We start from the raw sequence: 27410 nt of genomic DNA, 5'->3' as shown, positions 1-27410 counted from the left end.
AAAGGAGAATGGAGAAAGATTGCAAAGTGCTGCAGTACAGCGGGACCTGGGGGTACTTGTGCATGAAACACAAAAGGTTAGTATGCAGGTACAGCAAGTGATCAGGAAGGCCATTGCAAAGGGGATGGAATATAAAAGCAGGGAAGTCTTGCTACAGTTGTACAGGGTATTGGTGAGGCCACACCTGGAATACTGCGTGCAGTTAGGGAGAAAAAATAGTTGGAAAAAGATAGTAATGGTCCTCCAGCTTTCTCTGCCTCTATTTTCTTTGCTGACTTCAACAGCTGTTTCCTTGAAGGCGGACAAGAGCTTAAAATTATTTGCTTCTGCTAACTTCAGTTGTATGCTGAATTGTCCTGCAAGCAGACAAAATGTAGAGATGTTACAAGTCTCGGGAGCACATACAGTGTCACTCGAGACCATCCTATATTCCAGTCTGCGAGCAAATGAACAGGCAGTTAGTTTTTGTTGGAAGAATTTTTCAGAGCACTCTTAAAGATGTGTGACCAGATTTCCAATTTTAATTTTCAAGTAGAAAGTGTGTACTGCTGCATTATGGCCATGCATGTTAAACAATGAAAGAGCTGTGTTTTGCATGCAGCCACAATCAATGTTCCACAGACTGAGAGGAGGCCTGTCCATCTATTTGATTAGGGAAATTTTAAGTAGTCTCACCTTGCCAGGTCATTTGATGTGCATCATCATCATAGGCACTCTTAAAGTGAGTCCTTCAGTGGCTGAACAGTCCAATACGAGAACCACAGTCCTTGTCACAGGTGGGATAGATAGTCGTTGAGGGTAAGGGAGGGTGGGACAGATTTGCCGCACGCTCTTTCCGCTGCCTGCGCTTGATTTCTGCATGCTCTTGGCGATGAGACTCGGTGCTCAGCGCCCTCCCGGATGCACTTCCTCCACTTGGGGCGGTCTTTGGCCAGGGACTCCCAGATGTCGGTGGGGACGTTGCACTTTATCGGGGAGGCTTTGAGGGTGTCCTTGTAACGTTTCCTCTGCCTACCTTTGGCTCGTTTGCCGTGAAGGAGTTCCAAGTAGAGCGCTTGCTTTTGGAGTCTCGTGTCTGGCATGCGGACAATATGGCCTGACAAGCGGAGTTGATCAAGTGTGGTCTGTGCTTTAATGTGCAGAAGCCTCTTGGCAGCTGCCTTTGTGTCATAATGGCCACAACCTTCTACCAGGCACTCTGCACTGTCCCATGGTATATGTTGCTGTTGATTGCAACCATGTGGTTATTCAAACATCAGCAACATGCCATTCACCAATAGAAAAAGCTACCAACCTATGAATGATGTGTGATTACCATCAAAAGATATGAGACTGCATAATTTAAATGAATGTCTACAGTGACCATAAACTTGAGAATCATAGGGTCCCCACTTATTCCAGGGCGAACCAGGTTGAACAGTTGGCTCCTCAGATACGAGATTGAAAAGTAATTCAGAGCCCTGCAATGTAACCTTTATGCCCCTCAGCAAAAAGCGTATAATAATTCATGAGGCAGGAACCTCACTGAGCAAATACTTGGCACTTTCTGCTAAAAGCCTTTTTCTGCAAGAAGAGCAATATACATTAAATGAGCGGTTGAATAATCTTGTGCATAGCTTATGAAAGTAAAGTATCTTGGCCAAATGTGTTTGAGAGCTGACTCAGTGTATTGTGATTGTCAGCTGTATATTTCTCAGTTGCATTTATCTAGATTATCCTTTTTTTGGTCTCTTTCATCAACAATCTTCAATCCTTCCATTTTGCAATTCCAGCAGGTTACTGGATCAATTCGGATCAAGTATACTAAGCTTATCGACCAATCACAATGGACCATTTTTCTTTTTATTCCAGAGATTTTTTTCCAGGCGCCATATTTGAGAATGATGGGTACCCGCACCTGCTTTTCCCTGTGGTCATTTTTGGGTTGGCGGGACATCAAAGCTTTGAAAATGTTCCAGAGCCGGAGTGAGTGGGGAGTAGGAATTGGGTGGTAACAAAACTTTGAACTCGTCGCGAGTGTTGAAATCATGTTACAATATTGTCCTGTTCTTACTGTCAGCAGAGTGAACCCATTCCAAAACTCTTCATTCTGGCACTGTATTGATTTTACATTATATTCACCGTCGGTATGCAGTGTCCCTTCCCTCTTATGTTAGGTGCCACTATATGTAATGTATGGATCACCACTGGCATTTTTTGAGGGCTGTAGTGTACTAAAGTGAACTTTAATCTGGTGTTGTGCAGCTTCTTTATTACAGCGGGCTTATTGAATAAGTGGTGAAGTCGACATTATTTCACAGATCCTTTTTTGATACTTCACCATGTCATTTTTAGTGGACTCGCCATCTGTTTTCTTTCTCTATATCTGTCTCTCTCAATACAAATATTATCTCTACCAGTGAAAAAGTGGGTAATTCTGATTAATGTAAAAAAAGAAATAGTGATTTGTACATGACTTAGCACTGGGGTTGGGATTGTGGGTATCCGATTGGAGGATTGACTGAGCATGGCAGTATGTCGAAGAGTTGATCCAGACAACCCAGTGTACTTCAGCATTTGTGCCATTTCAATAATGCATGGTAACGCTGTCTTGTACTGTCAGGCTGAGTAACTCTATCAACCTGTCCCTGCCCCAATACCTATTTTATTGTGTGCACTTGTATTATTGTAACCGGAGGAGTCAGTTGATGCATCATGCACAGATATTTTAAACTCTACTCGTCCGCCCATCTACTTTTCTCTCCCCTGAAAGAGTGAATGGCTGGTGTGGTTTTACATGCTCCAGTCCCAGATAGTCACCCTTCATGTGTGTGTTGTTGGGCTGTTCAGTTGTGGTGGCTTTCACAACTGAGACCTGATCCATTCCACTTTCCAACAGGACTCACTGATTAGCAATTAGGAGCAGGAGCCATGGCTTTAAAAAGAAAATTCCTCTTCTTAGCCCAAGGTCTCCCAGTCCAATTTTTAGGACTCCTACTGTCACCCAACCTGACTAACTAACTAACTCGCGACTTTTCGATCCATATTGGTTAGTACGTACGGCCTTTAGCAAGACATTGGAGTTGCTGCACAATATATATCCAAAACTAAATGTTCCAAGGTTATAATTACCCTTGGCAAAAGTTTACTTTTTGTAATGGTAGTTTACTTTTTCTGATGGTCTTTCTTTACTCCCCTCTGACTCTGATGGACTCTTGACCATCATACTGTGGGTGGATTGGCTCATTTTTCTTCCAAAATGCTTTAGTAGGTGGCATGAATATTTGCTGTTAACTTATGATAAATAGTGTGCTGACAGCTCATTTTATTTTATAAATATCTTTTCCCACCCTTGGCTACCTACCCAGATTCTGCTGGGGTTTTCTGGCAGTCCAGGCTTGTTGTAGTATCTTGGGCCTTCTGTGTAGCTGACTTCATCCATTGCCATAGTGCCCAGAAATCAGCAGCCTGAGGAATATGGCACATATAGTTTTGATTTAAAAAAAAAAAGGGCTATTCATATTTTCCTTGCTTCCTGTTCCTTTCTAGAAGGCAGTAACTCGTGTTTGATTCAGTTTCATGGATGTTATCCTCCAATTCCTGACCCTCCTTCACATGTGAGACTAGACAGTGTGTGTTTGTGGAACTGTCGGGATCTGATCCTCCCCTCATCTGATGTACCGTTTTCAATTGGAGGAACTGCATAGTGATCAAGGGCAGGTCCGTGACCTGATTTCTACTTGTTCCTTCTCTCTCTCAGCTTGTAGAACTGTCACCACTATTACCAACCTGGCTGAGACTGCCTAAATCAACAAAGGTCAGAGATTGAGCTTGGAGCCTTCCTGGTGTGTACAGCTAAATACCACACTACACAAGGCAGTTTACACCCATAAAGCAGGCAATTTTAGATACTTTTGGTGCATTTTACACTCATGAAGATGATGATGATGGGAATGGATTGCTTTTCCACATTTGGCATTTAATATCCACATCAAGCACTTCTGGGTTAGGCATCTTACAGGTAAGGTGCAAAATAAATCTACTTTTCTGCAACAGTGCCACATAATTCAATACCACTATCTCAATTGGCAATTATTGCCAAATTGTTGGCAGTTTTGTGTGGTGGCAGCACATCCACTAGGAAGGGGGTTGAGAGTGCTCATTCTTTGACCCTTGGAGCTATTAGAGATAGAGTAGACTTTAATCCCATCGATCTGAGCTGGATTCAAATCGCATCCTAGTGGTGGAAAGAAAATGTGACGCCCTATTCCACCCTCCAATTCTACCAGAATGTTAGCTCAACATAAACAAATGGTCTCTCACGAGTTCAGGAGGTTAAAGCCCGTGTAGCACTAAGTTGGACAGACAAATTCACCCATGCTGGAAACCTGGCGCACCTACCGTTTTCCAAGTGTTTTTATTGTCGCGTCAGACGAGGTGAACTGTTGATACATTTTCAGTTCTTTTGGCAATTTTTTTGGAGCAGACTGGATGTCCGTCACAATGGGGGCAGAAGTGCAGCGGTAAATACTGGTGAAGGGCGGGATAGAGTCTTCGCCGCTGTCAGTCATCGGTGGAGCGGTGGTGACGTCGCTGCGCATGTGCGTCCCCACGTCTCTTCCCTCGTTTAAAGGCGAGAGAACCAATGATTGTTTAGGTTCGGCCCACTGGGCTACTAGGGAGGGTTTTGGCCGGGCCAGTGGCCTGGCACCCAAGAGGGGTTGCCAGGCTGCCTGTTGGTGGCCCGGCCGAACCCGGGGCCATAATTGTTCGGCCGATCAGGAAGTCGGCCGCCAAAAATAAACATGGCAGCCGTGGCAGTGCGCCTCCCCTTGAAGGGCTAATGTGGCGCTCTCTCAGAATACAAGGTGCACCGACGAGAAAAGCTGTCGGGGGCACCGTGCAGTGGATCCTGGATCTTTTCACCTAAATTTTGCGGGGAGGCGGGTGGTGCCATGGAGGTGCGGGAGAGCGGCGGTGCGCACTTTGATGATGCGTTTCGGACGGTCGGCAGCAGGGGGGGCGGGGGAAGTAGGGACCACCAGAAAATTCCCCGAGGTGAATTTCTATCGTGGCGGCCATTGGACTGGAAGCCGGCGGCTGCTCGACTCCACCGCCTGGCCGCCGCTTTCTGGGGCTAAGGGGCCTTTTTGGGAGCTGAATTTCGGCCCCAAGATGTTCGCAGGTTTGATTCCAGACAGTGCTTAGTTAGCTGATCCCAGCCATGGTACAAGCTGACGTTCAACAAGTGGCCTCAGCTCCTCCTGGTTTAAGAAAGCTAGCTCAGTTTCCTGCTCTCGCTGGCAATCCAGTGATTCCTGGTGGAAGTCCTTGCACGTGGATATTGGTTGAGAATAGGACCAGATTGAGCTGTGATGGCCTCGTGCCGTGGTTAAATATTGTCTCGATGCTCACCGTCGGTGCTCATAAATGAATAAGGGTTGGCTGAGTGAGCTTACTGGGTAGTGTCAAGTATATGTGGAATTGTAACCCAGAAAGGAGCCAGCGCCTCAGGTGAGAAGAGAGACTAAAATTGGCAAGAAAATTGGCTATTAATAATGCTGCTGCCTGTTCAGGAGCCTGAGGAAAACAGCACCTCTGGAGGCAGCACACTGCTGCCAGTGAAGTCAGGAGCTCCATTGATGGTGCCGTGTAAAAGGACCATAAGTGCATGTGATTCCACACCATGAAGGTTTGAGATATTTTACTTTTATTAAGAAACATGAGTGAGAACGAGCTGTGTTTTTGTCCAACACACCTCTCTGGGCAAGTTAATTTATTTTCCTACAAACTGCCTTGGGGCTGGAGTGGTTTAATTTTCAGATGCCAGTCAATTTACTTGGTATGGGGCATATAAAGTATAAAAACTTTGGTCCTTGTCTGCGGAAAGTTCCTTTGCTCATTTAAAAAGAAAGCGTTATCATGTAGTTGTTCCCTTAACGGTTAAGGCTATACGGCTTTAATGGTGGATAAATACCTGCAACATGGGTACATATGCTTGTTTTTGAATATTTGCAATCAACCACAACCCATTTTGGTTTAGTGTGGAATGTTTTTTTTTCTGGATAAGGCATTCTGAGAGAACAAGATTGGATCTAAAACAGATTGAGAGATGGATAAGGATACTATTGATGCTGCAATGCCACTTCAGTTGAGAAAGAAGGCACTGGTGTTTTGGACTGCCATTAAAAAGGGAGGGAGGGATAAACCGAGCAATTATAGGCCAGTTAGTTTAACCTCGGTGGTGGGCAAATTACTGCAATCGATTCTGAGGGACAGTATAAACCTACATTTAGAAAGATGCAGATTAATCCAGGTCAGTCAGCATGGATTTGTTAAGAGCAGGTCATGTCTGATTAACTTGATTGAATTCTTTGAGGAGGTAACCAGGAGGGTCGATGAGGGCAGTGCGTTTGATGTAATTTACATGGAGTTTAGCAAGGCTTTAGACAAGGTCCCACATGGTAGGCTGATCAAAAAAGTAAAAGCCCATGGTATCTAAGGGAGAATGGCAAATTGGATCCAAAATTGGCTCAGTGGCAGGAAGCAAAGGATAATGATGGAAGGGAGTTTTTGTGACTGGAAGGCTGTTTCCAGTGGGGTTCCATAGGGCTCAGTACTTGGTCCCTTCCTTTTTGTAGTGTATATTAATGATTTGGACTTAAATATAGGGGGCATGATAAAGACATTTGCAGATGATACAAAAATTTGCCGTGTGATTGACAGTGCGAAGGAAAGCTCCAGACAACACGAAGATATTGATGAACTGGTCAGTTGGCAGAAAAGTATCAACTGAAATTCAATCCGGAAAAGTGCGAGGTAATGCATTTAGGGAGGAGTAACAAGGCGTGCGGGAACAGAGGGACCGTGGAGTATATGTCCACAGATCCTTAAAGGTAGCAGGACAGGTCGATAAGGTAGTTAAAAAAGCATACGGAATGCTTTCCTTTATTAGCCGAGGCATAGAATACGTTATGCTAGAACTGTATAAAGCACTAGTTAGGCCACAGCTAGAGTATTGCGTACAGTTCTGGTCACCACATTACAGGAAGGATGTGATTGCACTAAAAAGGATGCAGAGGAGATTTATGAGGATGTTGCCAGGACTGGAAAACTTTAGATATGAGGAAAGATTGGATAGGCTGGGGTTGTTTTCCTTGGAATAGAGGAGGCTGAGGGAAGATTTAATTGAGGTGTATAAAATTATGAGGGGCCTAGATAGTGGATAGGAAGGACTATTTTCCCTAGCAGAGGGATCAATAACCAGGAGGCATAGATTTAAAGTAATTAGTTGAAGGATTAGAGGGGAGATGAGGAAACGTTTCTTCACCCAGAGGGTAGTGGGAGTGTGGAACTCACTGCCTGAAAGGGTGGTAGAGGCAGAAATCCATATCACATTTAAAAGGTACTTGGATGTGCACTTAGAACCGTAATCTACAGTGCTGGAAGGTGGGAGTAGGCTAGGTAACTCTTTTTCGACTGGCACAGACATGATGGGCTGAATGGCCTCCTGTGCCGTAATTTTTCTTTGATTAATGTTGCAACGGGTTTTAACAGGCCAACTAGACATGCCCCAACTCCTACTCTCGCCAGATGATGTGGTTGGGAATTGAACATAAACTCAGTCAGATGAAACAAATAAGTTTGCAAGAATTACAAATAAGTTTTGTAATTCCCTCATAACTTCCTTGATGAGAGCAAATGCCGACCTAAATTTCCCTTCCTCCTTTTTCATCTATGGAGTAAGTACCCTGTATCAATCTTTTTGCTTACAATTATAATTTGACAATAATCATTTGGTTACTCTCATCACCATAGGTGGTCCCTCAAACGAGGATGACTTGCTTCCACGAGAGTTCACAGATGTTTTAGTGAAGGACCCGATGTTCCAGTACTGAACTCCAACTGAGGGGGTGGAAGATGCCTGTGCGTGGATTTTTTTAACGTGTGGTGACCGTTGCACACCAGCCACTACATGGGCTTGACAGAGCTAGGCCTTTATCCAGTGGCAAGGGTTAACCAGGATGACTGGAGACCTGCTCTGCTGCATGGACCTACTGCGCACACAAATCGCAGTGTGGGCAGGTCCGTGTTCTCCCTGGGCCCTCGGCTCTTCTGGGCCCCGTACCCTCATTCGCTGCACATTCGCCCATTATGTTCCAGGGCCCAGCGCTCCAGCTCTATTTATAGCCCCGACCTGCGGTGGTGTTCTTGCACAGGTCGGGGCAGCCCATTATGTTCCAGGGCCCGGCGCTCCAGTTCTATTTATAGCCCCGACCTGCGGTGGTGTTCTTGCACAGGTCGGGGCAGCCCATTATGTTCCAGGGCCCGGCGCTCCAGTTCTATTTATAGCCCCGACCTGCGGTGGTGTTCTCGCACAGGTCGGGGCAGCCCATTATGTTCCAGGGCCCAGCGCTCCAGATCTATTTATAGCCCCGACCTGCGGTGGTGTTCTCGCACATGTCGGGGCAGCCCATTATGTTCCAGGGCCCAGCGCTCCAGTTCTATTTATAGCCCCGACCTGCGGTGGTGTTCTCGCACAGGTCGGGGCAGCCCATTATGTTCCAGGGCCCAGCGCTCCAGATCTATTTATAGCCCTGACCTACGGTGGTGTTCTCACATATATATTATACTCTAGTATACACCTAGTCTATATTACTATTGTTAACAGTGCCATCTGGAATGCTTGGAAGCAAGGGAGGTAAGAGTATAAACAAAGGAGTGAATTGTCGGGTTTAATAACTTGTGGGAATTATATTAATTGGTGTGAGAGGGCAGGTGATAATGAAAAATACTATTGATGAAGTAGTGGCACTGGAGGATTTTAAATTAGGATCAGTATATTAATAATTTTCTATTTATTTACAGTTTTCCACAAATTCAACATCTATTCTTGAGTTGTACCGTTCACATGGAGAAAATCTGGAGCAAAAGCGTGAGGTAATAAAACTTCTGAGTAATGTTGCAATAGAATTACAATACTTCAGTGTGATGTGTGGATATTTTCCGAAAATGAAAATTATTTTTTCTAGTTAACGTGGTAGGTTGATGCAAAGGAAAACAATTAGGATTGAAATTTCACTCAGGAATGTTCTGCCTCTGCCACTAGCTGTTCTAGTATTCTAGTTTTTCTCAAACCTGTCACAGACCAAATTCATACTGTTCTTCTGTTCAGTGTCGATTATTGTAATGGAGCTTAATGTTGCCGTTGCATTGTAATGTCCAGCTTCACTTTGTCTTAAGTAAAAGGATTTGTCTTTCTGTCCATGGATACTGACTTGTCATCTCTGTACATGTAACATTTAATTCCCCCTCCCCTAGTTCTGTTCCTCACTCCCCCACCCAGAGTCTGGTTCCATGGGCATCTGCACTTGCCTTACCAAAGTGGTCATTCTTCATGAGCCCAGGCACCAAATGTCAGCAGGTAATTCAACAGTGGTGAATCACAGAACAAATCTGATGTATAAAGAAAGCACTTTCTAGCAGGAGTTGCTGCTGATTTTGCTTGGGGCACTAAAGCTAATTGTAATGGACCAATTGCTCACCTGGCTGAGATGATTGAACTCGGCACAGAATGGAGATTGAACCTGGGATTTTTCTTCCCTTTACTGGATGGTGTCTTGAGTCCTCGGGATTTTAGTTTTCACCAAATGTCAGTGTCCTACACATCTGTTTAAAACAGGTGTGCTTTGGATAATCCAACCATAGGCAATGATGTGATAATATCAACAGTTTTGTTGTTATGTTTTTGCTAAATGCAACTGTGTCGGATGCCACTTCACTGTCTCATCCAAGTGCCCATTCATCTTTGAGCCTAGACAGTGATTGTTGAAGGATAGCGACCATGAGGGGTATCATAGCTGACCCTAATCCTGCCCTCCTCCAATATGAACATGTGCACTCTCGATTGGGAGTGAGTGTATTGTTTTTAATTGTTCTTTCTCCCCCATCCCAGCTTGGTGAATGGGACGGGAATCGGTGGTGAAGTCTGTTGCACTGTCCTTACTGCCATCCTGATTGAGATTAACTAACCAGGAATAAAGCTGGGGAATTTTTCTCCATTTGTTTTTAATTTCCTTTTGAAACTTCAGTAAACATTTTGGCCTTTAGCCATTTTCTGTAAGGCAAAATTTCTCATCAGTGGTGCGCTAACTTTTAAAAGTTTGAAAAATTATCGGCAGGTGCTAATGTTTTCAAATTTTTAAGGAACTTGGCATTTGTGCTCCAGGAAGGAAGTGGAGTGCTAGATCAAGCGTCCCACTTCTTTCCTGAAATGCAATGGGCAGCAGGTGGGGCGGTGAGTGGAGCAGTGCTGTACACTGGGCCGTGCAGCACAGCTGCGTTGAAAGGCTCCTTCCCTCCCTTAAATGTAAGGTCCATCACTGCAGGCTCCGCAAAGGAAAAATAAATTTACCTTCTCCACGACGGCAGCTGCGATCCCGCCCGATCAGCCAGGCTGATCATTTGCCAGCAGGGACTCTTGAAAGAACCTGCAAGAGAGAAGGCCATTCTTTTTTTCCGTATCTCGGCCACATCGCCTTTAAGCATCGCCCTTGAAGCGGCCAGACACCCAATGCACGCCTCCTGCAGCTGTCGGTGTTTTCGCCCAGTGATACTGCAGGGGACGGAACAAATTTCGGGTCCTGGGTGCTGCACACAGCGCTGACGCCACGATCTCCGGGTATACCACCGCCGCAAAACGCTCGGCGAATTTAGAGGGAGTCGCTGATCTTGCCACGCCCGGTCACAAACCCATTTACGCCCCGTAATCATCCCCGGAGGCGCGAAGGAGCCCAAGTTCACCCTAGTAGTTCCTTTTGATAAATGATCAGTGTCTCCACAGGTTTCTGGCCCGCATGAATGGTTAATTATTGCTATATAAATGCATGTTTTTTTAAAAATAGATTTTAAACAAACTTTTTTGTTAAAGCAGTTTTCTCTCATCATTGGCTAAAGCATGTGTGTGGCAAAAATGTGATTACGAACCAGCTGACCCAACTTAGGAGACACTGGAGGCACTGCAATTTGCCTCCGTGCCCATGGGCCAGAATTTGCTCGGGTTGTTAATCCCGACCTCTGATAGAAAATACAAGTGTATGAACGTTGGGCAGAGATAAGGTTGGACTCAGGTTCCACTGACTCCATCATCAAATAAACTGATGCTCGATATCTAGGTTCGAATGGCAACTTGGAAGAGACGGAGTGCTGGCAGACCCTGTAGAACTGTACAGTTCTGACAAGTCAAGAGAGTAGGCCCAGGACCAAATTTAACATTAGGGGGCTGAAATTCAAGGTCTGTATTAGGCCCATTTCCGCCGTTTTGCGGCGGCCATGCGACGGAATCGAGTGGCCGCCGTGTTGCAGTCCATTGGCTACCCCGACCCAAATTCAGGTCGGGGATTTTTCGGCCTGTCCCCACTTCTGCACCGCTACTGCCGACTGCCGCAAGTGCGTCATCAAAACGCACACCGCCGCTTTCCCGCACCTGCAGAATGCTCCGACCGAAATTTAGGTAATAAAATCGTTGCCCCGCCCCGCCGCGCAGTGCCCCCGACAGCTTTCTCTGTCGTTGCGCCTTCTCCTGACTATGTGCGGACCGGCAGCGCGGCGGCCCTTCAAGGGGAGGGCGCACTGCCATGGCCGCCATGTTTTTATTTGGCCGGCAAAATATTGCCCCTGGTTTCAGCTGGGCCGCCAACAGGCAACCTGGCAACCCCTCTTGTGTGCCAGGCCGGTGGCCCGGCTGAAACCCTCCCTGGTGGCCCAGTGGCCGAAGCTAAAAAAATGCCCGATTCTCTTCCCTTTAACGGAGGGGAAAGAGCGCGGTGACACACGCACATGCTGTGACGTCACCACCATCAGCAGCGGAGACGCGATTCCGTTCCTCAGCAGGATTTACCTCTGCCCCCACTATGACCGACTTCCGGTCCAACAGCAAAAAAAGTACTAAGTGCCTAAAATCGATCCAGAGTCCGCCTCAACGCTCCCGGCGGAAAAACCAGGTAAGAAATCGTTGGTGCGCCAGCTTTCTGGCGAGCCTGAATTTCGGCCCCGAGATTTCTACACATCCAGAATTCATATTTAAAATGATGTACAGTTATTTTCCAGTGAGATTTGCATCACCTCATTTAGGTTCATTCGTCCCCTTTTCTGCTTTGCTCACTTGCCATGGGGGAGCTTTGTCAGCATTCGCTCACGTATCCCATGGCTCTGCTCTGCTTTGCACAGAAAAAGATTGAAACTGGAACTCCTAGTCTCCAGGAGTTTCACAAGATAGATGAGCAGAACATTCACCAAATGTTTACTAGGGCTGGAGGGGTCGGAAGGTTGATTATAATCGGGGCAAAGTTGCATTCAACCTGAGTCACATTATTCCTGATTGAGCAAGTGTGTCAACATTTTTGCCACAGATGACTCTTTATGCAAGTGACAGAAGAGTATATTGGCATCATAAAATCTCTTACTTTAAAAATAAATATTTTATAAATTTAACTGCCAAAAAGATGGTATAGTATAGGTCTCGACTTCAAGGATATTAGCAATGCCTCATATACTGAGCGAACCAGAGATGCAAGTGAGTTAGATGCAGTGTCCGTACCTGCTTTCTCTGGCCCCTCCCCCTTCCCTTCCCCCTTGAGCGGGCATTGCAAGGCAGTGACATCTGATAGTCTGTGCACAAGCTTTGCTCAGTTAATCTGTGATGTAATAAATAACTTTTATCCCCTCGCTTTACAAATTTAAAATGTTGAACACTAATTGTTTGAGCTCAGTAACAGTATGTGTTGATTGAAGGATTCGAGCCCTGTTGGATGTTACAGTAAGATTGAATGTTTGTCTGTTTGTAGATTTTTCTTTTCTTTCTGCTCATCAGTTTTTCTTTCTTTCTTAGCAGTGGGTTCTTGAAAGGTACAGTAGCACTAGTTGCCCTTCAATAACTTGCCCAAATATCAAATATTCACATGTAAACATTGACGGTGAGTGTCGGCAGGCTATTTGACCGTGAGAGGCATTACAGATTAGCCTGATTCCATCTTAATCTAATATCCACAGACTAATACGTCAAGCAGCGATTGTTACATGGCAATTAGGTGGCAGCAAATCTGGTTATTTTTTGCCCCTTATTTCATCCCTCTCTAATCCAGGAAACGGGTTCCAACTTTAGTGTCTCGGCTGAGCGCAGCTAACCTGATGAAACCTAGTTGTAGTTTGTAGTTTTCAATAGAATATCCTCAGTTCAGAATTCTAAATGGCACCTGTTTTTGTGGTATAACCTATTCATTGGAGGATGCAGTTTATGTTTTTAAACTTGGAGAATGTTTTAATTGGTTTTTTAAAGCCTTGGAATAACTTACTGTTTAGTTTCTTCCAGCTCGTTGCATGTTTCTGAGAGCAGGGAAACTTGCATTGACTGTACCTGGCAATGCTCCTGTAGATGCAGACTGTCTCCCCACAGCTTCATTTCCTTCGCCTCCCAGTGGGAGGTCTTTGCAAATCCTGACTGATTAAATATGTCTGCATTTTATAGGAAGCATAAAGAAATGAAGACTGTGCACAGGCCAAAATTATTCTAAAATGTAATATCCTTTAAATCTGCAGGAAGTTTTACCATATGTGTTGATGCTTTTGCATGTTTCAGTTGCTGGTTTTGCAAAAGCTCTTTGGCACAGTCTTTTGAAAAAGAGGATACAAAATTCCACACCTATCAGTAAACAGTTAGGCTCATAGGGCCCAAGTTTCCACACGATAAAAAACGGGCGCCCCTCCGAGCTGGGCGCCCGTTTTTCGCACCTAAAATGGCGCCTAAAAAAAACTCGCGATTCTGGAGCGCCCTGCAGCTCCTTGTCTGCCTGGCGCGGCGCCAAGAGGGGTGGAGCCTACACTCTCGCCGATTTTGTAAGTGGGAGGGGGCGGGTACCATTTAAATTAGTTTTTTTTCCTGCCGGCAACGATGCGCGTGCGCGTTGGAGCGTTCGCGCATACTCAGTGTGAAAAAAACATTGGCACTCGGCCATTTTTGTAGTTCTTTGTAGCTGTTTAATTTTTGAACATTTTTTTAATAAAAGCACATCAGCACTTGCAGCCTTCTCACTGTGTCCCTCCCCCCCCCCTGCCCCGCGGGAAGAACAGGCGCCTCAGGCTGACTGCAGAATTCTCCGTGCCTGAAGCACTTTCACACAGGTAGGAAGATGGTTTATTTAATCTTTTCTTTGCTTATAAATGTTTATTCAGGTTGGATTTATTTGTATAATATTTGTAGAAGTATAAATAAGGATTGATTGTAGAATTTAATGAGTTCCCTTCACTCCCCCCTCCCCCGCACCTCGTTCTGGACGCCTAATTTGTAACCTGCGCCTGATTTTTTTAATGTGTAGAACAGGTTTTTTCAGTTCGACAAAAATCTTCACTTGCTTCATTCTACTTTAGTTTGGAGTACATTTTCACTGTGGAAACTTTCAAATCAGGCGTCAGTGGCTGGACACGCTCCCTTTTGAAGAAAAAATTCTGTTCCAAAGTAGAACTGTTCTACCTGACTAGAACTGCAGAAAAAAAAATGTGGAGAATTGCGATTTCTAAGATAGTCCGTTCTCCACCAGTTGCTCCTAAAAATCAGGCTCAAATCATGTGGAAACTTGGGCCCTTAATGCTTCCTTTATATTATAGGGTTGGCTGTGATGGCAAGCTTGCGATTAGCAGTAACCTTGTAGTGTAACCAATCTGATGCACTTTCTGTTGGAGGCATTGCAACAATCCTGGGATGAAGGTTTCACTCTCTGGCCGCGCTTTTGCCTACCGAGGCGGGCTCAGTGCGGTCGAGGTAGGTGGCGGACTGGACCCTGCTCCTGGCTCCATGCCAGCTTCCCCCATGATCTTCCCCTGATGGCGCTTGTTGAGCCCCGCTTGCGAGGTTCCTGGCCAATTAAAATGAGGCGGGTCTGATGATGTCATTTGATGACGCATCATCAGCCGGTTTCCTTAAAGGGACCATGCCCACATACATTTTGACAGTTGTGCTGTCCGTGTTCTGCAACATTGAGGTACATGGCTGCACCCAGGCTCTTCATAACTTATGAAGGGAGTCACAGCATGCAGGGAGGGTATCTTCCCTTACAATGTGTGGAAGGCACCTCCCCAGGACACCAACGCAGCCTGGTTGTATATTGCACAGGAGGGCACAAGCAGGGATGTCGTCAGGAGGACCAGGCTGCCGTGGCACAAACCTTTCAATGATCTCAGTAGATCATGAAAGGTTACTGCAAAGCCACACTCAACCTCATCCTGCTGTGCCACTCATCACATCCCCATCACTCGGCCTTCCCTAACCTACTCCTGCACATTGTAACACCAGCTTACCTTGCACTTCCACCCATCCCTCTCTCCATCTACATTATCACATCCCCATCTCACTAGCCACCTCTTGCACTCATCCTTGTCCAATCATACCAACTAACACACAAGGGTAGGGGCTTGAGTCTTTTAGCCAATCTTCATGTAGAGTTTCTGCAAATGTTTCAAAAATTGAATTTTGAACACTTTGTTATTGGTCAGATTTGTGAGCACCTTTGGAAGTGGCTTAGTAAGTGGCAGTGAATGGTGAGACATAACAGTACCCCCCCGCAATGATCATGAGCGTGAAAGGAATGGTTTAGGCATTGCAGGGATGCTTTATGGAGCTGATGTGGGGTTGTGCCAACCTGCCACATCATGTGGCAGCCAGGGTGTACAGCGTCAAGTGAAATAAATCTGGCCATGGTGAGGCCATCCCTGGCCTCCCGGGCAGCAATGTGGTCATGTTGTGATGCCGTATGTCCTGTGCAGCATCAGGTGATTGCGGAGCAGGTTGGTGTTGGTGATGCTGGTGTGTTTAGTGATGTTGGGGCTGATCGTGGTGGGATTCTGAGGACTAAGGTGAGTTTTTTTTTCTAGGGCACCGATGCTGCTGGAATAGATGGCAGGTGAAGTTGAGATAACAGAAGCGATCTGTCAGTTGTGAGCGAGGTTGCTCGAAGGAGATGATAGTGGATAGAGAGTTCACTGCAAACACTTCCAACCTTCCTAAAGCTGAAAATTGTATTCCAAATCCTGAAGATTTCAGCCTCTGAGATTGGAAAGTTAACAGCTGTGAAATGGTAGTTTTTATACCACTTTTGCAGCTGTCACCTATTCAGAGCAATGGAGAGTCATTGAAAACCCATCCTACTTACCTGATGTGATTCCCAAGCGCCGTGAAACCGTCAAAAAGCTGGAAAAATGGTAAGTAGATGGTAAAATGTTGTTGTAACCTTTTAACAAATACCCTCTTAACTATTGGCTCACCTGTCGCTTAGTGTCAGGTCTGTAAAGCGCAGGCAGACCTGGCACTTGGAAAACTGACAGAGGTGGGTTCACAGTAGCCTGTCAACCCACTGTCAATCTTTTAGATTTTGACAGCGGACCCGTCTCAGTACCCACCCTCTGAGTGCCTGCAAAGTTCCGGCCTATGTCTCCGATCATACCGTTGGGCCTACCATATTAGGCCTGGCTGCAGCTCATTCGACCCAATTTTCAGTCCACCCATACAGGGCAGCAGTGGATCTGTTGCTTCCACAATGTCGGGAGTGGCAAAAGCACAACTGCAACTTGGCACTAATTCTGCAGTCGTATTGAAGCTTCATTGGCGGCTTTGGAGCAAGTGTGCATAAAGCAGAGACTGTGGCCAAATTTAATCCGGGACACATACAAACTGGAATCGGTACAGAATCTGTTCAGTAGTGTAGAAAGAGTGTGTGTAGTAATTGGTCCCAAATGCGAAATCTAGTGGAGGTACTGCAGTGTATAATGCTCAACTATGGTTGCTTCTATGTTAGTTTCTATTCTGTGCTGTTGAACGTATGAATCTTGTGTGGCTGACCACAACCCCACTGTGAACTTGCTGGAATCGTTATGTCTGGCTACCTGTCGCGAACTGGCGATGCTACCATCGCGCACAACCAACCTAATCGTAACCTACGACTAATGGCAGTATATGGTGCGTTACAGACCATTAAAAACCAATCCCCATTTTAATTGGTGACCTCTGTGCAAGAATTTCACACATTAACTTTATGAATTAACTAATATAATGCCGTTAATGTAGAAAAACATCTCGAGGCACTTCAGAGGTGTAAGGAAAAAATGGATTTGGCCCAGAGAAGGAGATATTAGAAGTAGTTGAATATAAGCTTGGTTGAAGAGATGGGTTTTAAGGAGGGGGGGGTCAATGAAGGAGAGGCTGAGAGGCAGCGGATTTAGGGAGGTCCCAGGCGGCTGAAGGCACGTCTGCCAATGGTGGGGTGGGTGCATGCACAAGAGACCAGTCAGAGGGACGGAGATTTTGACGTGAGGTGGGGGGTGCTGTGGGGCTGGAGGAGGTTACAGAAATAGGGAGGGACGAGTCTGTGAAGTTTATCAAACGCCATGTATGTTAGCAAGGACAGGGGAGATGGGTGAACAGGACTTTGGTGTGGGATAGAATATGGGTACCAGAGTTTTGGATGAGGAGGAGTTTATGGAGGGTGGATGAGAGGCTGGTCAGGAAAGCATGGGAATAAATGAGTGTAGGTGCCCAGTGCATGGAGGAGGGTTTCAGCAGCAGATGAGCAGTACCTGTAGGTGCAAAGCTGGATGATATGGAGCTGGCAGTGATGAAGAGCATATGTAGCTCCCAAAAACAGGTGGCTGGAGTCGTGTCAGAGGTTAAAGTGCAAAAAATCTGAAACAGAAACCCAACCCGCCTCGAACCTGCCCAGTTCCGGTTTTAATGAGGGCAGGCGACCAATCTGCTTGCGAGAAGCGGGATGGTCAATATAATATAATGTGTCTGTCTGCCTTCATTTTAACAGTCGTTCTATTTTTAACTCATTTCGGCCCGGTGGCGAGAAGGGCTGAATCCATAAGGTAAGTGCCTTCACCTTAGGCCCGACAAGCTACCCAGTAAACATTCTCCCCCAACCCCTCGCAATCTGTTCGCTTCTCCCTCCCCGACCACCATTGTACCTTCCCCGCCCCCCTCTCCGATATATCTCGCTCCCCCCATAAACTTACCTGTTCTCATAGGCTTCAGCCTTGAAGCCTGCTTCCCGCTCGAAAGGCCTCCAGCCTGTCATCGGGCTGCTCGTGTGCGGGAAACTGAGACAAAACATTTAAAGGAGCCCTGCAGCGCCTTCGGAAGAGATGAGGCAACAGCACAAATGCAAAAGTAAAATCCATTTTGTTACTTAAATTGAAAAACATAGCCATTTGCTAAATGTGCTCCCTGTCTAGTAACCATTGCACAATTGTTCAGTGCCCCAGATGGGCTTCCAGCAGTCAGACCAGATTGGAAATTTTCCAATTTGATTATCAAAAGCTGTTGTCTCGCAGTATTATAATCTAACTCTGAGATAGTTGAGACCCTTGGACCTTGAAGTTTAAAGTTCACTCAATTTCTTTCCTCCTGCAGTTGATCAAAATTACACCATACTAATTTGTTAACAAATCTCCATACAATAATTGTATCTTGTTATCTTGTTGAATATTTCAACATTTTTGTAAGGAATTCTTCAATCAAATTAGATTGTAAGTACGTACAAATGTGTTGGGCTTGTTAAGGGTGTGGGTACAAAGTTGCACTTGCCTTAATATCTGGGTTCCATATTGGAAAATCACCAGATATGAAAAGGCTGAAATTGCCCCTTTTTTGTTAAGAGCAGTTACGGTGGTAACAGGGCGGTAATGAGTGTCCGGAGCTCTCCGAAGATCGGAACATTGCCCTCCTGGTTTTCTGAGATGGAGAAGGTATCCGCCCTGCTCCTGTGCGAACGGCAGTAGTGACGTCATTTGAGCGTGCTCGCCCTCCTCGCCCTCACATATTCGAACGGCTGCCGGTCGGTTCCCCCGACAGCTTCGCACAGCGGGAAGCTGCCAGTGGCTTGGCTCTGCCTGCATCCTTAAAGGGGCGGGTGCACCGCCGCGGCCGCCATTTTATTTTAATTGTTGGCTGACTCTGCAATCGATCCGACAATGGCGGCAAGGGGTTCGACCGGGCCGCCAACAAGCAGCCCAGCACCCCCTCTTGGGTGCCAGCCCGTTGACCTGGCCAAAGCTCTCCCTGGTGGCCCAGTGGGCACCAAGTAGGCCTTGCAACATCCCTCCCCTTTAAGGGCCGCCTTCCGCCCTGCTCCCGACTCACTTGCGGCCCTCTGCCGCCCCAAACACTGCCCCAATGATTTTTCTGAAGAAAAAAAAGTGGGCAATTTCCCTCTATCCCCTGCCCCATTGATTGGGGCGGTAATTCAACAAATAATTCTACTACTTCCAATTGGGGCTGAGGGCACTTTCGGCCCCGAAGAATTGGTGATTTCTTTTCCATTTCTGAAGATACTGGACGTGGCTCCATCGGTGTTAGCTTAAAGAAAGAAAGACTTGCATTGATATAGCACCTTTCACAACCTCACGATGTCCCAAGCCCTTTATAGCCAATGAAGTACATTTTGAAGTGTAGTCACTGTTGTAATGCAGGAAATGTGACAACCAATTTGCGCACAGCATGGTCCCAAAAACAGCAAAGAGATAAATGACCAGGTAGTTTGTTTTAGTGATGTTGGTTGAGGGGATAAATATTGCCCTGGACACAAGGAGAACTGCCCTGCTGGTCTTCAAAAACTGCCATGGAATCCAAGAGGGCAGATCGGGCCTTGGTTTAACGTCTCATCTGAGAGACGGCACCTTTGACTCCCTCAGTACTGCACAGAGGTGACGGCCGAGAACTTTCTTGTGTCCCAACATTCTGTTTACTTTTTTAATTGCTTTCCATATAGTCTCAACATGGAAAGTGATGAGTTTAGTGACACTTCTAGGTCACTTTCTTTCTACGCTAATTTTCTTTCCTTCATTGTCAGCTATGCCACTCATTTTTCACCCAATATACAATACTTTACATTTTCCCGAATTAAATTACATTTTTCATTTGTCTTCCCAATTGCATAACTCACTTAAATGTTAGGCAAATTGTTAACTACATCCCCTGTCTCTTGCTCACCTTGGTTTTAGTGCCAGTTGCAAATGTAACACATTTCCATTGGTTTGTGCCTCCATTTAATGTCTGTAGATGAGAAACAATGGTGAGGTGGGGTGGGGCAGACAAGTTCGGACCCCTGCAACACTCCACTCGACACCTTTACACCTTCAGTCTAACTCCGTACCTCTCATGGATACTCTCTCTTTCCTACTTTTTATCCAGCTTCTTATCCAGGCCCACATTCTACTCTGGATTTTCACGCTTTTTAGTTTTATTACAAGTTCAAGTCTTTTATGTGGGACCAAGTCAAAGACCTTTTGAAAGTCCAAACAAATTACATCATGGGGAGTTCCACTAACATCTGTAGCTTCATAAAATAAATTGAACCGAGCCTTCCTCTTCTAAATCCATATTGGCTGTTTCTTATAAAGTTAGAGATATATAGATACGCCCCCACCCTACTCTTCGATATTGCTTACATCAGTTCATTTCCTACTCATGTCAAGCTAATGGGGTTGTAGTTACCTAATTCGGATTGGTCCCCCTTTTCAATTATAGGTACTGTGTTGGCTTGCTTCCCATGTTGTCGAGCTTTTCCAGTACAGGTACCCAGTGACTCTGATGTCTGCAGCAGGAGACCCATAAATTTCCCCATTTAGTCTTTTTCAGCATCAGGAAATATGGCATGGGTGCCCAGGGGATTTGTTAGTCTTCAAAAGTGAGTCTTCAATCATTTCTGTCAGTTGTAATGTACCAAAATCAATTTGTAAAACAGAACTTTTAGTGTGTGTGTTTTTCTTTTCAAATTTATTTTCCCATTTCGATTATTTTAAAATTTCCTCTTAATAACACTGCCAGCCGGGAGCTGCAGCTCTACTTCTTGTGGTCATTCGTTGCTGGGTTTAGCTGGGATGACAAAAAAGTGTTTGTAAAGTCCCAAAATGATGTTTTCTTGGGATCCTTACATGCTATTGTGCAGGACTGGGGTTTGATGAAGCTACAGAATTGGCTGTGGATGGTGTCCCAAAGATGATGTCACTATGGAAACAGATGAGCCTGTTGTACAGATTACAGGCCCCCCCCCCCCCCCCCAATATAGTCACGAGACGACATGTGCCCTTTTGAAACAATGTCCGTGTTCCTGTCGGGATGGGATGATGTCATTGCTAATGTTTACTGTCTCAGTGCCTCAACTGAGTGTACAGAACAGCATCTGATTGTGGCAGCACTCTGATTCAAACTCTGCTGATTGCTCTGCAATTCAAAGTAATGCAGTTACAGAACACAATTTTGTCGTACCACATATTCAAACGAGCGAGACTTAAAACATTTTTTTTAATATGGAAAGACATTTATAATATATTTCCCAGTTATTTTTTTCTCCCCCTTTCTCCCTTCCCATTTTGACTGTATTGGGGTTTTATTCCGAGGTGCTGTTGGCCCTCTTGTACCTTGTCCAAGTGGCCATTTTTCACGTGAGTCCAGATGGTGAGTTTAGGCTTGCTACTCGATCACAAGGGCGAATCACAGCTGATCGTAATCTTGTTGTCATCATTTCACTGGGGGCCATGGATAGTGATCATGAGTGATTTTCCCCTTCCGAACTCAGGATTGCTGACCCAGTTGTCATGCACTACTGTTGCCGTGGCTAAGATCAGCTAACTTGGCTAAGATCGGAGATCCAACTTGGAAGCTTTCTGCTGCATGTAGTTCAATATCACTGGAGAAGATGCATTTACCCATTGACAATTTGGGGAAGTCAGTCAATTAGCTTTAATATCCTCCAGTCACTTAGGTTACAGCCATTAAAGGAAAAGTGTAAATCAGTTCCTTGACGAACCATAAAATGATGCTTAGTCTAAATATCTGGAAACTCGTAACTTCAAATGGTGGTAATATAACCCAGTCCCCTTATTGATGAATCTGCCCTGTTTTTATTGTGCCGTGAATTCAGCAACAACCAATAATTGCAAACATGTTGAGATTGAGGCATGTGAGATTCAAGCAGATGCCGCCAGTGCAAAATGGCATGCTGCATGTTGCCTGTATGTCTGGAACCTATCCTCATGTCAGAAAGGGCCCATACAAGCCAGCAATGGATAAACATGTTGCTGCCTTGTTGTGGGTGTGCTGAGAAGTCAGGCTGTCCAATGCCAGACTCAAAATGGCAGACCTGTATCAGGTGCTACTGCTGGTACACACCAGTCAGAAGCATCAAACTGACTCCGAATCGTGAAGGTGTGGTCTATTTTTTTTTTGTTTGTTTTACAGGATAAAACTGTTGGGCCTATAAATTGGAGGTGTTTTTTTTTTATTGGGATGTGGTTGTCGCTGATAAAGCCAACATTTATTGGCCATCTGAGAAGGTGGTGGTGAGTCACCTTTCTGAACCGCTGCAGTCCATGTGGTGAAGATACTCCCACAGTGCTGATAGGGCGGGAGTTCCAGGAGTTTGACTCGGTGATGATGAAGGAACGGCGATATATTTCCAAGTCAGGATGGTGTACAACTTGGAGGGGAACTTGCAGGTGATGGTGTTCCCAAGCGCCTGCTGCCCTTGTCCTTCTAGGTGGCAGAGGTCATGCTGGAGGTGCCATGGCGAGTTGCTGCAGTGCATCTTGTAGATGGTGTACACTGCAGCCACGGTGTGCTGGTGGTGGAGGGAGTGAATGTTTTAAGGTGGTGGCTGGGGTGCCAGTCAAGCGGGCTACTTTGTCCTGGATAGTGTTGAGTTCTTGAGTGTTGTTGGAGCTGCACTCATCGAGGCAAATATTCCATCATAATCTTGACTTGTGCATTATAAATGGTGGAAAGGCTTTGGGGAATCGGATGGTGAGACACTTGCCACAGAATACCCAACCTCTGACCTGCTCTTGTTGTCACAGTATTTATGTGGCTGGTCCAGTTAAGTTTCTGGTCAATGGTAACCCCCAGGATGTTGCGGATTCAGTGATGGTAATGCTGTTGACTGTCAAGGGGCGGTGGTTAGACTCTCGCTTGTTAGAGATATGGGGAGTGGGCAGGGAAGTGGAACTGAACCGAAGATCAGATCAGCCATCATATTAAATGGCAGAGCAGGCTTGAGGGGCCAAATGGCGTATTCCTGCTCCTATTTCTTATGTTATTATTTAGTTAATTGAATTTTAAATTCACTGATTTGAACTCTCGTATCTGGATCATTAGTCCAGGCCTCTGGATTACTGGTCCAGTAACGTAACCATTATGCTAACGTTCCCCATAGCGATGTTGGCGTTGGACGTTAAGGCTCATTTTGATTTTAAAAATGGCGTCCACCTCGCTTCCACAGTGGCCTGCGCTCGTGGAAAGTATTTTAATTAGCAGCAACGTGACCTCAATCGGCGTGCAACGCTGAATTGATGCACACTGATCCATTTTGGAGCTCACCGCACCTTTTACCGCTCTCCAAAGCTCGTGTATGGAGCCATTGATAGCATGGAGAGGCGGGAGAAAGCGGCTGAGAGCTAGAACCCATACTGTAAACAACTGTCATGATAACCGTTGACTGTGGAGAGCTATTGCAGTGAAAACTTCTTCGAGTGAAATGCATCAAATCTCCCTGCTGGTCAGTACCCTGTATAGGAATGCAAACAGTATAGGAGGTAAATACTTTAAAAATAAACTGTACTGTACAACAGTTGTAATACAGGTAATCTCAGTTTCAGGAAAAGCTGCATTTCTTTAAATTTTATACATTGGCGTTTTCTAGTTTAGGAACTGATAAAATGATGCGTAAAGTTTGGAAGTCTGCTTTGAAAAGGCTTGACAGCGTATTCCCACCACGTATTCTTCAAAAGTCTGCTACTGTTAAAATTAATTGAATTCTGTTCCGCACCATATACACCATTGAACTCCTGACCAAAAGTTCATGTTCCCCTTTTTTAAAATGTATTTACATTGATGTCTCATGCAATGGTTTAAGGACATCTGTGCCACAGTCTTATATGGTTTCAAGTCACAATCCCTCCAGATCTGAGCCTATGCTTTAAGAGCCACTGACCAGGGAGCGAATCCCTGATGCGATCTGCAGGCTAGTGCACTGTCATAGCGAGCTGCGAGACTATGCATCCTCCTCTCCCTCCTCCAGCACCATGGTGGAGCACAAACCTCCACACAGCAACCATCTGGGTGGAAACTATGGCAGCCAGCAGAGGTGGGAGTATCAGGCAGTGTGACACCCATTTGTGGACCCCACACAAGACTCTGAGAAATGTCTCCGGTAGTAAGAGGGGAGCCTCATGCCTCATGATGTGTCACAATGCACAATGCTCCAACCTACAAGGGCTATCAGTGGACTCGAGAGCAAAACCCAGGAACCGTCACCAAATGATCCGACACAGCACATTTGTTATGTATGCAATAAAGGTTCAAACTGAGTACTGTTTAACTAAGCAAGGTACAACCTTGGCTCTGCTTTATTTAGGCCCAAAGTGCCTGCCTCTCAAAATGGTTGGCCTTTTATACTTGAGCAGCAACATGTGCGTGCTGCTCAGTGGCCTCCAACAATGATGCCATCTGGTGGCTACAAAATAGAATGTACATCATGACAATACCCTCCTCTGAGATCTTATCACAGTCTTTCACAGGTTGAGACGGTCTGGTGCTTTGCGCTCCCGGGTTGACCGTCTCAGTTCGATTCCGGCCTTGGGTGAATGTGCGGAGTCTGTTGTGGCTGGTGGCTGGATGACTGACTTGTTGGGGGTGGCAATGGCCATGTCAAGAATTGTAAGTCCACTTTTATTGAACAAGTCAGTGATGGAAATTCTGGGTTTACTGATGACCCTGGAGTCCGCTGAAGGCTGCTGGTAGGTTGGTTGGTCGTCGATGGTTTCTTCGTTCGACTGCTCTGGCTCGTCTGTGTGCCTCAGCTTTGTCTGATCCATGTGTTTCCTGCAAGTTTGCCCATTCTTGAGCTTAATAACAAATACTCTGTTGCCCTCCTTGGCCATGACCGTACCAACGATCCATTTGGGACCCTGACCATAGTTCAACACACACACAGGATCATTAACAGAAATCTCGCGTGACACAGTTGCACAATCGTGGTACCCTTGTTGACTTTGTCTTCTGTATTCAACATGATTATTTAAATCCGGGTGTACCAGAGATAGCTTGGTCTTAAGACCTCTTTTCATCATGAGTTCAGCAGGCGAGACCCCTGTGAGTGTATGGGGTCTTGTTCTGTAACTCAGCAGTATGCAGGACAAGCGGGTCTGCAGTGACCCTTGGGTTACTCTCATGCTTTGCTTGATAATTTGTACTGCACGTTCTGCTTGCCCGTTGGATGCAGGTTTGAACAGTGCTGACCTTACATGTTTTATGCCATTAAGTTTCACAAACTCCTGACTGTTGAAGCACGACCCATTGTCACTCACCACTATGTCAGGCAGACCATGCATCGCGAACATGACATTGAGATTCTCTATAGCAGGCAGGTGTTGCACTGATGCACGCATGTTTCCAGCTCAGAATCAATTCCTGGCCACCATATGTGGAACCTGGCAATGGCCTTCATCATCACTATACCCGGATGTGTGCTGTGTAACTTGCGCACAAACTTCTCTCTCCCTTTCTTGGGCATTACCATGCGATTGCCCCACAATATGCAATCTGTTTGAATAGACAGTTCGTCCTTGCAACTAATGTACGGTTTGGCCTCCTCGCACATTTGCTTAGGTATGGCAGACCAATCCCCTTTGAGGATGCACCCCTTTACCACCGATAAAATCGGGTCCTGGCTGGTCCAGGTCTTAACTTGTTGAGCCGTGACAGGGGTTCCTTCACTCTCAAAAGCATCCACAATTAACATTAGATCCGACGGTTGTGGCGTTTCCACCTCCAGTATGGGCAACGGCAACTGGCTCAAAGCATCGACACAATTCTTTGTGCCAGGTCTGTGGCGAATGACATAATCATAGGCAGATAATGTCAGCGCCCAATTTTTGGATGCGGGATGAAGCATTGGTATTGATACCTTTGCTCTCGGAAAACAATGAAATGAGCGGCTTGTGATCAGTCTCTAATTCGAACCTCAGACTGAACAGGTATTGATGCATCTTTTTAACACCGTACACGCATGCTAAAGCTGCTTTTTCTACCATGCTGCAGGCTCTTTCTGCTTTAGACAAGCTTTTAGATGCATATGCGACAGGTTGAAGTTTCCCCGACTCATTAGCTTGTTGTAACACACAGCCAGTTCCATATGACGATGCGTCACAGGCCAAAACTAAACGTTTACATGGGTCATAATGTACCAGCAACTTGTTTGAGCAAAGCAGATTGGTGGCTTTCTCGAAAGCTCTGTCTTGCGATGCGCCCCAGACCCAGTTGTCGCCTTTTCTCAATAGCATATGCAATGGTTCTAGTAAGTGCTAAATTTAGGTAGGAAGGTAGGTAGTTGAGTAGACCCAAGAACAAACGCAGCTCCATCACGTTCTGCGGCTTGGGTGCATTCTTGATGGCTTTGGTTTTCACGTCAGTAGGTCATGCCATCAATGGTGATTTTGCTCCCGAGGAATTTGACTTCCGGTGCCTTGAAGACGCACTTGGAGCGTTTAGGTCTGAGTCCCACTCTATCCAAACGCAGTAGAACCTGTGCAGATGTTCCTCGGAGTCACGACCGGTGATCAGGATGTCATCTTGGAACATGACGGCTCTGGGAACGGACTTCAGTAGACTTTCCATATTCCTCTGGAATATTCCTGCAGATGAGCGAATTCCGAAAGGGCACCTGTGGTAATTAAACAGTCCTTTGTGTGTGTTAATGCACGTAAGTCTCTTTGACATCTCGACCAACTCCTGTGTCATGTAAGCCGACGTCAAGTCCAGTTGTGTGAACGACTTCCCTCTGGCTAGTGTCGCAAACAAGTCATCAGCCTTCGGTAACGGGTACTGATCTTGTTTCAAAACCCTGTTGATTGTCGCCTTGTAGTCTCCACAGATTCTGACTGTGCCATCACTTTTCAGCACAGGAACAATGGGACTGGCCCATTCATTAAATTCGACCGGTGTTATGATCCCTTCACGTTGGAGTCTGTCCAGTTCAATTTCGACCACCTCCCTCATCATATACAGCACTGCCCGACCTTTATGATGGACAGGTCTTGCATCTGAGTCCACGTGGATCTGCACCTTGGCTCCCGTGAAGTTGCCGATACCCAGTTCAAACAGCGAGGGGAACTTGCTCAATACTTGGGCACATGTATCTTCCTCCGATGACAACGTCTTTGTCGTTCCAGTCGCATCTGATTTTCTCCAACCAGCTCCTGCCGAGCAGCGTTGGGCCATTGCCTGGAACAATCCACAGCGGTAACTCGTGAACCGCACCGTTATATGACAGTAATTTGTGCACTGCCAATCACCTTTATCAGTTCTTTGGTGTACATGTGCAGCTTGACAT

At 45.9% G+C, this 27410-nt stretch overlaps 1 protein-coding gene across 3 annotated transcripts in view; it reads left to right on the top strand.

The window, feature by feature from the left end:
* The window catches only part of LOC139265696 (Krueppel-like factor 8), a 217055-nt gene that overhangs the window by 21329 nt on the left and 168316 nt on the right, over positions 1–27410 (top strand). For 2 of the 3 annotated variants that reach the window (XM_070882945.1, XM_070882946.1), the window contains one exon: positions 8848–8919. In XM_070882945.1, coding sequence (XP_070739046.1) covers positions 8848–8919 — 72 coding nt within the window. Of the gene's footprint in view, positions 1–8847; positions 8920–15962; positions 16231–27410 lie in introns of those variants that run through there. The other variant, XM_070882947.1, reaches the window with a different exon arrangement.

This window comes from Pristiophorus japonicus, chromosome 6 (assembly GCF_044704955.1).
Source record: "Pristiophorus japonicus isolate sPriJap1 chromosome 6, sPriJap1.hap1, whole genome shotgun sequence".
NCBI lineage: Eukaryota > Metazoa > Chordata > Chondrichthyes > Pristiophoridae > Pristiophorus > Pristiophorus japonicus.
This window is presented reverse-complemented; position numbering and strand designations above follow the sequence as displayed.